This window comes from Ammodytes marinus (assembly GCF_949987685.1).
Source record: "Ammodytes marinus genome assembly, chromosome: 7".
Classification (NCBI taxonomy): Eukaryota; Metazoa; Chordata; class Actinopteri; order Uranoscopiformes; family Ammodytidae; genus Ammodytes; species Ammodytes marinus.
Window position 1 is genome coordinate 7,746,548 of NC_137211.1, and position 13,997 is coordinate 7,760,544.

At 40.1% G+C, this 13,997-nt stretch overlaps 1 protein-coding gene across 11 annotated transcripts in view; it reads right to left on the reverse strand.

Moving 5' to 3' along the window:
- Positions 1–13,997, reverse strand: part of ubr4 (ubiquitin protein ligase E3 component n-recognin 4) — a 52,494-nt gene that overhangs the window by 16,343 nt on the left and 22,154 nt on the right. For 4 of the 11 annotated variants that reach the window (XM_080030946.1, XM_080030943.1, XM_080030945.1 and 1 more), the window contains exons 33-64: positions 13,850–13,913; positions 13,563–13,754; positions 13,103–13,173; positions 12,242–12,434; positions 11,352–11,585; positions 10,716–10,886; positions 10,433–10,615; positions 10,075–10,233; positions 9,707–9,859; positions 9,379–9,606; positions 9,008–9,165; positions 8,735–8,909; positions 8,280–8,481; positions 7,788–7,951; positions 7,252–7,468; positions 6,771–6,987; positions 5,778–5,841; positions 5,546–5,680; positions 5,136–5,310; positions 4,873–5,004; positions 4,529–4,650; positions 4,175–4,286; positions 3,869–3,999; positions 3,204–3,381; positions 2,687–2,809; positions 2,145–2,282; positions 1,694–1,862; positions 1,333–1,537; positions 1,134–1,247; positions 773–982; positions 538–687; positions 206–433 (exon numbers count right to left, since the gene is read on the reverse strand). In XM_080030946.1, coding sequence (XP_079887072.1) covers positions 206–433; positions 538–687; positions 773–982; positions 1,134–1,247; positions 1,333–1,537; positions 1,694–1,862; positions 2,145–2,282; positions 2,687–2,809; positions 3,204–3,381; positions 3,869–3,999; positions 4,175–4,286; positions 4,529–4,650; positions 4,873–5,004; positions 5,136–5,310; positions 5,546–5,680; positions 5,778–5,841; positions 6,771–6,987; positions 7,252–7,468; positions 7,788–7,951; positions 8,280–8,481; positions 8,735–8,909; positions 9,008–9,165; positions 9,379–9,606; positions 9,707–9,859; positions 10,075–10,233; positions 10,433–10,615; positions 10,716–10,886; positions 11,352–11,585; positions 12,242–12,434; positions 13,103–13,173; positions 13,563–13,754; positions 13,850–13,913 — 5,167 coding nt within the window. The remainder of the gene's footprint in view (positions 1–205; positions 434–537; positions 688–772; positions 983–1,133; positions 1,248–1,332; positions 1,538–1,693; positions 1,863–2,144; positions 2,283–2,686; positions 2,810–3,203; positions 3,382–3,868; positions 4,000–4,174; positions 4,287–4,528; positions 4,651–4,872; positions 5,005–5,135; positions 5,311–5,545; positions 5,681–5,777; positions 5,842–6,770; positions 6,988–7,251; positions 7,469–7,787; positions 7,952–8,279; positions 8,482–8,734; positions 8,910–9,007; positions 9,166–9,378; positions 9,607–9,706; positions 9,860–10,074; positions 10,234–10,432; positions 10,616–10,715; positions 10,887–11,351; positions 11,586–12,241; positions 12,435–13,102; positions 13,174–13,562; positions 13,755–13,849; positions 13,914–13,997) is intronic. The other 7 variants (XM_080030940.1, XM_080030941.1, XM_080030944.1 and 4 more) reach the window with 4 other exon arrangements.

Genomic DNA, 13,997 nt, shown 5'->3' on the forward strand with positions numbered 1-13,997 from the left:
CACTTGAAAGTAGTAATACACATTCAGAACAAAAAAGAAGAAAGAAATTAATTATCAACAAGAATTTAGCAAAAAAACGAGTTATGGATTATATGAATGAATTAACTGATTAAGACAAAAGAAAAGTATGAAATCAACACAATTTACAGTCAATACAAAGCCTATGAAAGAAGCTCTGAATGACTTGACTGCTGAAGTAACTCACCAGATTTATGAGTGTGTCATACTGTAGAGCTGAGCCAGACGAGGCCGTGACCACGCCAGCCCGGAGGAAGATGCCCTGCTCCTCCAGCAGCTTCTTGATGCTGCGCACATGGGAGTCCAGAGTGTGCAGATCCCGCAGCTGACGATATTTTTCCTTAGAGCCGCAGATAAACAGCAGCAGCTTTCTGACTTGCCTCCTGACGAATGGCGTCTGTTGAATCATCAGATACTGAGGGGGAAAAGGAATACAAAATGAAGGGGTTAATTTATGTCTTTTGTGTAGACAGAAGTTGAAAAGATGAAATCATATAAGTAACACACTCGATTGCTTACTTCAGACAGAAAATAGAACCAGGAATGGTCAAAGACAGGAGGTGGGATACGTGGGTTGGTGTCAGCAATCTTCTTGATCTGATACGGCAGCCGGAGCACCATTTCAGTCAATAGCTGGGAGTAAGCTTCAAACACATCAGCAGCATGGCCCTAGTGGGAGGAACAACACAGTAAGTTCACAATAACATCCCTTGTGCAAATGTTTAAGGTTAAAATGTGCTCTGTAATCTGATACCTTGACATATTGGCGCAGGAAGAAAGGGCTCATGTCTGGGGGAGAGGAGGCTGTGTGTGGGCGGAGGAGCTGGCTGGCAGCCACAGGCTCTTCTTCACCCTGTTGACTCTTCCAGAACTCCAGGAGCGATTTGAGCACATGGAGACAGTAGTCAATAGAACCAAGGCTGAGCAAGGCAGTCGCTGTGGCGTTCGAAATAAGTGAGGATGACTGAAAAAGAGAATAGTTGGATTTTAAAACACATTTGTTGTTTTATGTTGTATTAGCTGTTAACATTATGAATGAATGTATTCCAACAGACAGTGTGCTGATAGCCTTAAGTGAAATATGCGAGAAATGCATTAAGAAAAGGAGGATTTACCTCAGAAGAGGATTTGGTACCAGACTTGGTTCGAGACATGAAGACGCTGAGCAGTCTCATGATGACCAGATGAACTTCATTGATGGAGCAACGCTCATTCTTCTTGGAGACATCCTGCAGAGCAATAACATGGATTAAACAAAACAATACACATTAACCTTCCCCTAACCCTAATTCATCCCAAGGGGACGGTGGTTACCTTCTTGTGAATGCCAAGCTCAGCAATGAGCTGTGCTAGAAGGTCATCCAAGGCACCCTTGTCCTTTTCATCCTCGCCATCCAGGTCAGAGGTCAACATGAGGATAACTTGCATGTAAGGGATAGCTTGGACTCCACCTACATTGTGAAGCTGGGAAAGCTGCTGAAGCAAGCGCTCCAGTAGCATAAGACGAACCATGTGCAGCCTGGCAAGAAACATAAAAATAAAAATGTTTACCTCTACAATTGAGGTGATCACATTGGGATTTATGTGTGACATAGACATAGTGTCTTTAACAGGCAGATGTGAGTTGTCAGTAGAGCTTAAACTCCTGACTTAAACTTGATGTAGGATGTCTGACCTGTTGCTTGTGTGGATGTCTCCCTCTGTCTCTCCTTCTCCCTCTGAGCCCTCTCCTTCCTGCTGGGCTGCGGTGGTGCTGATGGCTCCAGTGCTGGAGCTGACGCTGCCTGGACCAGCAGGGTGGCCCTCCACGGTTGTGTCCCCGTATGCACTGCTGCGTCCTGACACTGTACACACAAGTACACACAAAAGGCCACTTAATAAACTAGAAACATGATAATGTTTAATATCAAATAACTTTTTATTTAATAAATCAGCTAAAAAGGCAATGGCATTTATAACCTTAAAGTGTCAGAAAATGTGTCTGTAAAGACTTATACAGACTGTCAAGTTTATATACTTTATGATGTCATTTCAGACACATTCACATTTATAACATTTCAAATGTCAATCTGACAATGAAAAAACTAAAATGTTCAGCTTTTGGATGTGTTTTAAAAATCACCCACCACTGTGTTCCCCTGCTACAGAGTCGATGGCAGAACCTCCACTCTCTGAGCCCACACTGCCGCCATGCTCTGCTGGAGACGTCCTCAGTGTGGAGCCATCGGTAGCAGCTGTACTGCCCTCATCGTCTGATGCTGGGGCTGAAATCATAGCAACAGCTGTAACAGTAAATACAACGCAGTCACCTGGCCAGGATGCATATTAGCATATACTTTTGCAACAACAATTCCATAAATACTGCAGACCATTTAAAACACTTAAAGCTGCCATTAATACTTGTTCCTGTTTAACCAATTATGGGCTTCATCATATATATTTAGTTCCTAAATGAGCAAATGTGACATACTGAAAAGAGGACAAATTTTAACTTGAATGTTAAAATACGGAACTAAAATCACAAGATGTGCCACAGACTGGGTAATGATCTACAATGTGTAATTCCATGATCACACATTTTTTATTTTAATTAAAAAAATTTGATTATCTGATGTTAAGGATTTACTTGCAACTGTGACACACATTACTATGAATGTGGTCTTGTTACCTGATGCAGTGGTGTCTGAAAGTGTTCCAGCATCCAGTGAAGAGGAGCTTGGGGCCTGGCCAGACAGACCAAGGCTCTGCAGGCCAAGGGCACTGCTGCTGCTGCCTAAAATGCCAAGAAGATCTAAAGTATGTTAGCAGCACTAACACAAAATGTTGATTTTCTAAGCGATAATTTATACCTGGTAAAAATGTGGTATACCATTTGAGATAAATAACAAAACTGATTGATATATTATAGGTATAACATTACACAAAATTAACTGTTACAACAATTCGGCTTAACTAGTGTCAGAAACTGTATTCAGTTGCAGCAGCATTTTAATAACTGCAGGAATCACTTTGGTGATAACCATTACAGCTATAACATAACAGAGATCAGCGCTTCTCAACTATCCACCAGTCTATTGTTTTCGATTTAAAAAACTCTGTTCTTTAAAGTTGGGAGTACGACTCACTCCAAGGTAGTCTTGGTTACCATTAAAAGTTGCTACATTTTGTACTTTCTGGATATTCACCTTGTTGATCTTGCTGAAGGCTGAGAGCGATGGCCAGCTCTACCATAGTTTCATCATCGGCATCAGGAGGGATGTCTAACATAGGGGGGAAGCCCTCGGCTCCAGCCAGCAGAGCCTCCAGGGGAGACGGATTTCCATTGTTGAGATTCTCTGCTGTCTCCAGGACCATGGACTCTGACTGAGGAGACAGAAAAAAAAGTCTTATTTATTTCTTCAACATGTATCTTAAAAGAAAAAGGTTTGTAACTGAGCATATATTTGAAGTTTAACTCTCTCTCGCTCATTGTAGGGCACGTTTATTAATGGTCTGTATAATGCGTGAACAGGGTGATACTTAAAAAATGGAAACAATTCAATAATAAAGATATTTTTGACAGCTGAACACAACCATGATGTAAACAAGTGATTTATTTAATTTCAGTTGGGTTTCTGACTGCATAGTGAAATCGAGCAAAATTAATTTAACAAAATTCATCATCTAGTCGATAATATTTTCCTTAAGACAAGATCATTCAGGATCAGCCATGTCATTTTATACTCTAAATTATTTAATATTTTTGTGTGACGGGGTGCATGGGATTGCTGGACACTGCAAATTTCCTTTGACAATGTTAACGCAGGGTTATTAGTGAATATAACAGACAGACTTTATTTTATTTTCTCACCACCATTTCAAAGTCGCCATGGTCCACTTCACTCTGGTCCTGACTCTCCTGTCTTCCCTCCTCTCCTCCAGTGAGCACAGATGACTGCATTTTGTCATCGGCATCGTCGTCGTCATCATCGTCCTTGTCTCCTGAAAAAAAGAAAAATTAACCAACAAGATTCAGAGAACTGAATCAACGTGTGGTCATTGGAGCCTCAACGGAGTATATTGTTTATACATTCACTCCGTTTCACCCCACAGGTGTGTTGGCTGAAAACAATATATCTATAAACGAAGCTTTGTTTAAAAGTCTCTTAAAACTTACCCATAGGTGTGTTGGAGCGTGGAGGAGATGGAAGGGTAACATGTCGCCGTTTGTTTCTTGGTCGAAGCACTCTGATCAGAGCTTGCTTACAGGCAAAGCTCACAGATGTGTCCTGAATTTAGTAAAAAAACAGAACGGTTACCTGATGGCAATCTTTCTTTACAGCCATCAACTGCAGAATTCCATGTAACAGTTAACATCTTAGTTGTGAGATCATAATTATGTCAAGTAATTCCTTTATTCCTCCAAATTTAGGTTAAAAAAATTTGTGTTTAGCCTTAATAATACTTATTGTCATGTTTTCTTCCCAATTGATTTATTATTCTAGTGGGCAATATGAAGTCCTATACTTACTGGGCACAGCAACATTTGCATGTAGATTTTGGAGGCTACGTTGATGTAATCCAGTTCACATGTGCAGTATGCATGGATGATGTCCACCAAGGCATTCACTGTTGCTTCCACATGGCTTAGGCCTTCGATGTAGGAGAAGAAAAGCACATTCTTATTCATTCACATTCATTGTTTTTAATGAGATGTACAGTACCAAAATCAAATTTAGACTTCTATATAGTATGAATTACGTGTAAATGTTCATGTTTGCGTACATCTAATTGTGAGACGTCAACACACATATATTTGTTTTTACATCATTCAATGTTTTTGAGAACTTTAGGATTCCAAAAGTCTGAACTTACCAGGCAAGCAAGCAGGAGCAAGAAAAGCGTTCTTTGGTTTTAGGGCATGGAGCTTCCAGAAGTTATTCATCAGCTGTGTGATGAAATTACTGCTTTCACCATCCATGTGTTTTTGTCCATCCTCGGTCATTTCTGGGTTAATAAGAGGAGAAGAATAAAAATTATTCCTCTCTATAATGTAAATCTAATTCAGCTCCATTTAGAAAGGCATTTTAACCAACAGCTGTTCAGGAGAATTTCTGATTAAATTGTGTGAAACTTACCAGTGTCATGGTGTAATGACTTTGTTTCTGTGAAATGCACCAAGTTATTGGGTCTCATGATGGCGATGGAGCGGGCAGTGATCACCAGCCTCTGGAACACATCTGGGTCGAGCTCCCTCCCCTCACGACTGCAGCCGTTCAGACACTGCACTGCGTTACTCAGCAAGGACTGGTCCTGAGTAGAGGGGGCAGATATGTGGTGTGTTAGTTCTTCAGAAGTAATTTATACATTTTAATAAACTAATGTAACTGCTGGCTACACCCTATTCCCATACAGTTTCCAAGCCATCATGTTCTGTTCTTCATGAACTACAAAAAGTGATTGAACTAAGCAAGACACATAACAACTGTGTGTTTATAGAAATGCTATGAAACAGGTCTAGCCTGACACAATGGATTTTGGTTTTAACCTTGTGGTTGTGGTAAGCGGTTCGACTGGTATGCAGGCTGGCAAGAAGTCCCTTGGTCTGCTGCTGCACACCTGCAGGGGTCGGCATAGACAGGAGTAGAGTGGCCAACTCCAAGGCTGCAGACTTATTCTTTTCCTACACAGAGTGACAGACATGCACTCAGGATTTTGCATTCAAACACGTAATTGTTTTCTAAAAAAGGCAACTAAGAATACAATCGTCATCCGTTCACCTTTTCACTTGAGGAACCTACAGCAAAGCAGCTTTCCAAAGCCTCAAGGGAGCTGACCACCAACCTGAAATGAAGATAGAAAATCAACACTGCTTCTACTGAAGAGTTTGCCTTAAATCTACCAAACAGAAAAAAAGCTAATCTCAACCTGTTGCAGTCTGTGCTGATGTAAATGCCAAAACAACAGTGAATGCACAAAGAAATTTGTGTTGTTATGTAGAAATGGTGCGTGGCATGTTCACAGTATCAAGCATGGACACACAAACTGGCACACGTGCACAAAAACATACAAACAAGCAGAGAAAGGGCAGTTACTAACCGGTCCAAGGTTGATAAGGACTCAGTTTCACAACTTTTTATAGTATTTTTGGGAGCAAAAGAAAAAGAACAAAAACAAAGTGTGAGGATCACAGAAAGAAACAAGTGAAATTAAATGATTCAGTTGAACATAAGAGACACATGCAAGAAAAGATGACATCACGATGGCCATGCACTGAATAATCAGAGAACCCAAACCCCATTGTTAAAACTTCAGACTCGTCCGTAACAATTCTCGATAAATAGATGGACCAAATCTATCTCATCTATAATAGTTTGTGAAACTTCTAGTAATATTATGAATTAGTTATTAATAAGCTGGAAAAACAATTAAGAAACAGTAGAAGGATAAAATAACCAAAATTAATGTTTGCCAACCCAACAAAATAAATAACTGTCAAATCAATGTGATTTGATTACATTTATGCAAAAATCCAATCTTATAATAACAGCACTGATCTCAATATTCATTTATTAAGAGAATAAACAAATAGCAGCGTAGATAAAACATAATTTAATATAAAAGTCAGACAAACTAGGCAATGAAAAGCCAAGAAAATGGTCACACTATCTTGTTCAACCAGGAGTGTGGTTAACTGAACTGCAGGGAACTGAGAAGTGTTAATGCTGACAACTTGTGTGGACCTCATGAACCCTAAAGGAGAGACAGTATACCTCTCTAGCACAGTGCCGCTGGTGGTGGCTGGGGTAGCTATGTCTCCATCAGTGGTGCCATTGCCCTGGTTGAGGTTTGGACTGCAGACGTTGTTCACCGATGCAGAGGAGAAGTCCTCTGGTGGCTCCTCAGGCCAGCCAAACTGCTCCTTGGTTTTACCATAGATCTTGATTGAATCAAGCATGGTGACTCCAGCCGGATCAACAGATGCTCCAACTGTAAAATGAACAAGATGAAAATTGCATCAGAAGAAGGCTTCACAGTCTATATATATATAATGTGATTCAAGTTAAATAATATAATGTGATTCGAGTTAAATAATATAATGTTAAACGAACAGTTCAGTGCAAAATACAAAAAAAAAAAATGTTTGATGTAATGGATAATCCACAAAAATAGATAATTTGGGAGGTGTAAAAACGTCTCCACTTATGAACAACAAGTAGCCCGATAAATTCATCATTGCACTATTGCTCTTACTAAAGATGGATAGCTTCTTGTCGGCCTGCAGGGCTTCCTCTCTGGTGAAGGGAAAGTCAAACCAGCGGGCTCTGGTCAGGTTTATCTGCATGGTGCGACCAAACACCTCCACATAGGAAGGAGCCCTCTCAATGGCCTGAGTGCCCACCTGCACCCGCATGCCCGTCATCACCATTGAAGTGTTGTTATTGACCGCTTCCACAGTGAATCCCCCGGGCTAGAAGGAGATAAACACGAATGTTGCATGTCATTTCTCAAGACGTTTCACAAAAAAACAGCACTATAACCATATTAAGTATGTATTTTTATTTATTTATATAAAGCTCCATTTTGAAATGCATGTTCACCTGTGACTTATTCATTATTTAGTTTGGATGCATGCTAATGTTTGAGTACTCATTGTTATGTTAAACTGCATTAACATGGCAAAATAAACTATGTTTCTGTGCTGACACATGTATAGTAAATAAATGTATGTAAATGTACTTGAACATCAAAAACAGATGTCAGAATCATTTTGTTAAAATTGCCCCTACCTTTGTGTTGGCCACATACATCCCAGTGGAGTTGAGCCTGTGCTTGATCTGCTGTCCATTGTAGACCTGCAGCAAGTCATTGCCCCCAAACTCCACCTCTGTCAGCTGCTGGTTGTGTTCAAAGAAGTCCACTGGGAATGTCACCAGACTGGAGGTCCGAGTGGCTGAAGGTAAAATCATTGCATTTGAAACTTTCAAGTTTTGCCATGCACACAGCATTTTATATATCAGTAAGCATTTTCTGACAAAATAATATTGATGTTTTTCAGTGAAAGTTTTTGTATCAATTGGTATACTAAGAAAGATTCTGAGATTAAACAAACTGTTTTCAAAGAAATGTTAATGTGAATCGTGAATAAACAGCACCTTCAGTCTGATGTGGACTTTCAGACACTAGAGAAATAAAGTCAAAACTGAAATTCTTGAGGCAGACTAAAATATTATGAGGTTGTTTAAATGAATGAATTGCACTTTAAAAGGCCTCAAACTCACTGGTAGCAGCAGCTTTGCGCTTGCGGACTGGCTTCATGATACTGATGCCACAGCTGGGCTGCAGCGAGGGCTGGAGCCAGTAAGAAGTGTTGTCCACATTTGCCATGTAGATTCGCAGACTTCCGTCCTCACACAAAAGAATCATTGTCGTACGCTGCTGTTCATTGCTAGCAGTGTGTCGGATAGCTACCATATCTTGAATCTGGGGAACAGAGAAAATGAAGAAATGTTAAACTTTGTGGAAATGAAATCAAACCCAGTGGGTTTTACTTTTGATGTTTACATCATTGACCTGATTACTGCTAACATTTTGGGCTTTATTGTCATCTGATGAAAATGTTTTATTAATGTGCAAATATAGCTTTGTATGGTTTTGGCTCTGTAAATTTGCTCATACTTCTGATTGCTATAATTCTACCCAAAATGTACTATATCTGCTAGTCAGCGTTTCTTACCTTAGCTTTGGCTGGCAGAGTTTTAATCTCTTGTATGAGGAGGGTGTCTGGCTTGACCATGATGACCAGCGGTATGCCCGTTGTCTGCTGCACGCAGCACACCAGGCCTGGGTGGTTCATGACCTCAGACCACTGGCACAGAGCAGGAGACATCTTACTGCTGCCACCATTGGAGCTGAAGAGGGCAAAAGGGAAACAGAGATTTAGTTTGCTTTTCATGTTACAAATTAGGCATAGAAGTGAACTGAGTATATGGTGTTGAGTGTGTGTTACCCTTTGACGTTGATGGGGAAGAGTCTCTGCACTTCAGTGGTGCTGCGGCTCACTGTGGCAGCAAAGGATTTTCCCTGGCTGTAGCTGAAGAACAGCATCTGAAGCACGTGTGAGTAATAGACAGACACGCCGCCGCCGGCTACCTGCCCGTTGCTATCCTGGAGTCCCACAGAAAACAATTGACCTCAATATTGCTTTCCACTTTTTGAAGTTGTGCATAAATAGGAGCTCAACCAAACTATAAATGACAGTAACAGCACTGTATGGCTCGTCAAAGTGTAGACCCTTTTAACAAACAATATTTTGCTATGTAAACATTTTGTTTGATTCTCTGGGTATAATTCCACGGCCTACGTGTACGTCCAACTTACCTTCAAGTCTTCATGGTTTATCTCCAATACGTTGGTGACGTAGAAAGGGCCATGTTGGGCACTGCTGGATTCATCCATCAGCTGAGTGTACATGTATCCTGCTGAAGACATGATGGCAATAATGTTTTTCCCCTCTTCATTGAAAAGGAAGGAAGCATCGCGGATCTTGGAGCTTGGGAGCAGGAAGTAGTACATGGGACTCAGGGCATCCACTGATAAGTCATATATCTGTTTGGTAAGAGGGGAAAATAAAAAATAAAAAGTTTAATGTTTTTTTCAACATACTAACTTAAGGTATATACAAAGTGCCAACTCTTTTATTACATACCTTGACAAAGTCAGCAGTGATGATGGCAAGTTCAGTCTGTGAGCCAGGTAACCAAATAGCTTTGATAATAAAGTTGCCAGTAGCGAGTTGTGGGTGCAAAACCAGATGGTCTGACACAGAGCCTGTGCTACTGAAAGTTAGTACGTGGCAGTCCTGGGAAGAAATTAAAGAGTGTCAAAGACAAAAAAGTTAAATATCAATTTCCCATGTTGCAGCCATTCTTATAAATCACTTCAGCACCTCTAAATCTACTTTGTTAATGTTAGTGTGAACAGTGACTCTGATTTATGCCATGATTTTTCTCTTATGTGTAAAATAACTACATTTTCATGTTTAAAACATTGAATGAAATTGCATTTTTTTCTGACCTTGAGGCCGCACACAGCCAGGTAATCCTCATTACAAGGGTTGCCTGTGAGACTCAGGACAGTGAAAGGAACTGGAGCAGATGCCAGGCGGGTCAGTGTTAGCTTCCTCTTGCTGGAGTCAGCCTGCTTCAGGAGAGTGGACAGCTGCAGAACCGTTATCTGTCAAGCAGGAGATGAAGAGAAAAAGGATTAAAGGGTGTTCAGACAAAAAAAGACTACGTAAACTGGTGATGATAAAGGAATTATAGAATGATTAAGCATACAATGTCTGCTTTATGCATTTTATTATTAATATTATTGTTGTACAATATTAACAGTACTGCATCTTTACTACAGCTTGCTGGTATGTGAAGCTTACCTTTCCCTTTTCATGGCTGACTGCAAGGTGCTGGCGGCGCCCATGGGGTGAAGACAGGACACACATGGCAACACGGCGCAAAACATGTGCACTGATCAGCTGGCGAATAGTTTGTCCCTGGTCTCCACTGTAGTTCATTCTCACATTCTCAAAAGCCCCTTCTTGAGAGCCGAGTGTGGGCACCTGAGGAAATGAAAAGCAATTTACAAATAATTAGATACAATGGAGTTTCTGATAAACTTTGCAAAAATTAAGTGATCCCTCTAACACATTATCTTCATACCATTAACTGGTCTGTCATCTCCACAGTTTTATCCTGAGTGTGCAGTTCATTGAGGGCTTGCTGAGCACGGCTGCTGCTTCCCACCGCTGATGCCTGCTGGAAGTTGGTCTGGATGGCTTCCATGAGAAACATGAGCATTTCCAGAATGAGTGCTGGTGTGGATGATCCCATCTGTTGTAGAGAAACGGAGCCAAAAGCTTGAGTCACAAAATGTACACTTCAGTTCATGTTATTACATTGCATTTAACTGACACTCCTATCCAAAGCCACGGATGTGCATTCAACCCTGTGGGTATAACCCAAAAGTGAACGTTGCATATCTTTGGACAGGCAAGATTATTATTATTGATGAAAAAGAAATTCAAGATTCAATCACAGCAGCAGGTAAAAGCAATGCCTCTCCCACACGACCAAAAAATAAAAATGTAGGTAATTCAACTATGAAGCGATATAGTAATCCATTGATTGATAATATTTGAAACACCCCACCCATTTGATTGACACCTCACTTGTGCCAGTAGGAGCTCCCATGCCCTATCCACAGCCTACAATATCCAACAAGATTTAAATAAAAAAGACAAGACAGAAAGACCGAATTGGTCATTAATCTAGATTAAGAAACATATTTTCTCTCACCGTTTGTGCTAGCAACTCTTCCTGGCAGCCCTCAATGCTCTTACACACACTGCTCTTCTTAGGTTTGTCTTCATCCCCAGGCTTGCCATCACAGATGGTGACCTTTCCCTTGTCAGAGGGTGAAGCATTCTGGTGGCGGATAGCACTGTCAGGCATTCGCATTTCACTCTGGAAGGCAGAAGACTCTTTCAGAGTGGAGCCCATCCCGCTGCTGGGGCTGCGTTTCACCAGGGCCTGTGGATGGTATGAGACAGAATAGACCAATCAGAACGGAAACACTGGTGATATTTGCATGCATATATCAATGAATATGGAAGGACAAACTATTTTTTCACATGAAGACATATACTTTAAAAAATAGTTTACAATTAAGATAACCTAGTTTGTTTCACTTTGCTAGCTCATATATATAGTCAAACATAAGGTCACAGGCATTAGTTTGGATCTAAAATGCCTCCAAAGACACACAGAAATTATCAATTGAGATAACTCTTGATATCAGTATAACATATTATTAAATGTAATGAGAATTGGAAATTGCTGCATGCCATTAAGATACAACTGTTTTATCTCCTTGAACAAAACTATTCTTCTACACCATTGTGATGACAATACTGACAGAGGTAGAAAATATTGCAAACACAATAAAAAACAGTAAACTGAAGGTAAAATGGAGTTGATGGGTTGTTCAGTGTCACATGCAAATTAAAAAATCCATCATATAACATTAACTAGGAAAGCTATCCTACTCAGTAAAAACAAATGTCGATAGACATTCCTAACATGATTTCTCTGATTTACTGGCCACATGTGTGGGCTAGCTATGACCCTGACCAAATGAAATGACTGGATGGAAGTCAATGGGGGAATGACTTGCAAGCCAAAGTTACCGCTGTTGTTCTCTTCCCATGATGACCTGAGGTATTCGGTCTCACCTGGCAGCTGCCATCCTCTTTGGCACCGCAGTCACAGAAGAAAGAGCCATATTTGGCATAGGAGATCTCATGGTCTTTGTGACAGACCTTGGCGCACACTGTGCACACACCTACCCCATCCACCATCTTACAGGTGTGACAGTGGTACCTGCAGAACGGAAAGGACCGGGAAAAGACTGTATAGTGCATCCACAATGAAGTAATAACAGATACCTGGATATTTATACAAAACAGCATTTGAAAACAATATCATCTAAATCTCATATGTGTGTGTGCATCACAGAAACAAGTTAATTATATTCAGTTCACAAAAGAGAGAAATTCCACATGCTGCTCCCAGATTTAGTTAAAACTCTACAAAGATTGTAATTATTGCTGCTTTAAGGCATATTCAGGTTTTGTGAAATCAAAAGCAACTGCACTAGTTGGCATCACTATATTTGCTGCCTAAACCAAAAAAGAACTAAAAATAACACTGCTAGAAAACTAAATAAAAAGATTGTTACTTTCATCTAAACACTAAATTACAATACGAATGAACATCATTTTGTCCATCGTTTTTTCACAATGTCAATGCAAAGTGGTCTGGTTTTCATGGACATTTACCAAATTTTAGGACTGATGTAACTCTACAATATGGAGGCTCTTCACAGCCATTGCTTTTCCTCTTCATTACGAGTTATGAAAAAGGTTCCTTTGTAGTTTTGTAGAAAATCATATGATCTCCTTAAAAGCACTTCACTTAATACTGATGAAAAGAAGGACAAACTCACTCAAGAATAAACCACAAATCACAAGGAACAAATGTTTCTTTACCAGTGCTGGTTCATGAACTCCTTCTGGGTAATGGTGAATGTGCAAAGTTTGTTGCAAAGGGAGTCTTCATCCTGTCAAACCATGACAAAGATGTTAAGATGGATTGTTACATTTAGAAATTTATGGAAAATACAAAGATGCTGTTAACTTCATAACTTAACTAATCTAAATTCAAAATGATATGGTCAGTTTCTTGCATGTCACATGATGTATGTCAGTCTGGATATATAGACTCAGCTTATTTTTTCTCTAAGACTCTTCTTTGAAAAGAATGGCTATATGAAAATATTGGCAAATTTAGAAGACCAAAACAAATCAGAGATTAGAGTGTATTAGTTTTTGCAGTAGTTTCCTTAATGCCTTTCAAATCCACATCAATTTAAGTGCAGGTCTGTATACTGCACTGTTACAAAACCCTGCCCCGCCACATAAAGATAGACATAAAGGGATAGAATCTCACAGAGTCCTCTGCCTGGGAATCATCATCTTCTACTGCAAGTTCCTCCACCCAGTCAGAGTCCACCTCCATGGCCTTCTCTTCTCCCTCCATCAGCAGTGCTGAGGTGCCTTGGCCACTGCTTTGTCTCAGGGCATTCATAACATCAGCCAGGTAGGAGATGATGTGGCATGAGCATTCCAGCATGCTGGCATGCTGAAATCAAGGAGCAGGTGCACACCAGTTACTTGACAATGCTAATAATGGCACATATATAACATGGTGCTGATACACTGAATATAAAAACTTACCTTTCCTTGGGATAAGTTTGTGCTCACTTTTTCCACAACATTCTTCTGCGTTAGATACTTTTTGCTGCAGAGAAAAAGCATAATTTATTATTATTCAATGTATTTTTTTTTTATCCATGGTAATTCATTTAAGAGACTTTTTAACAAG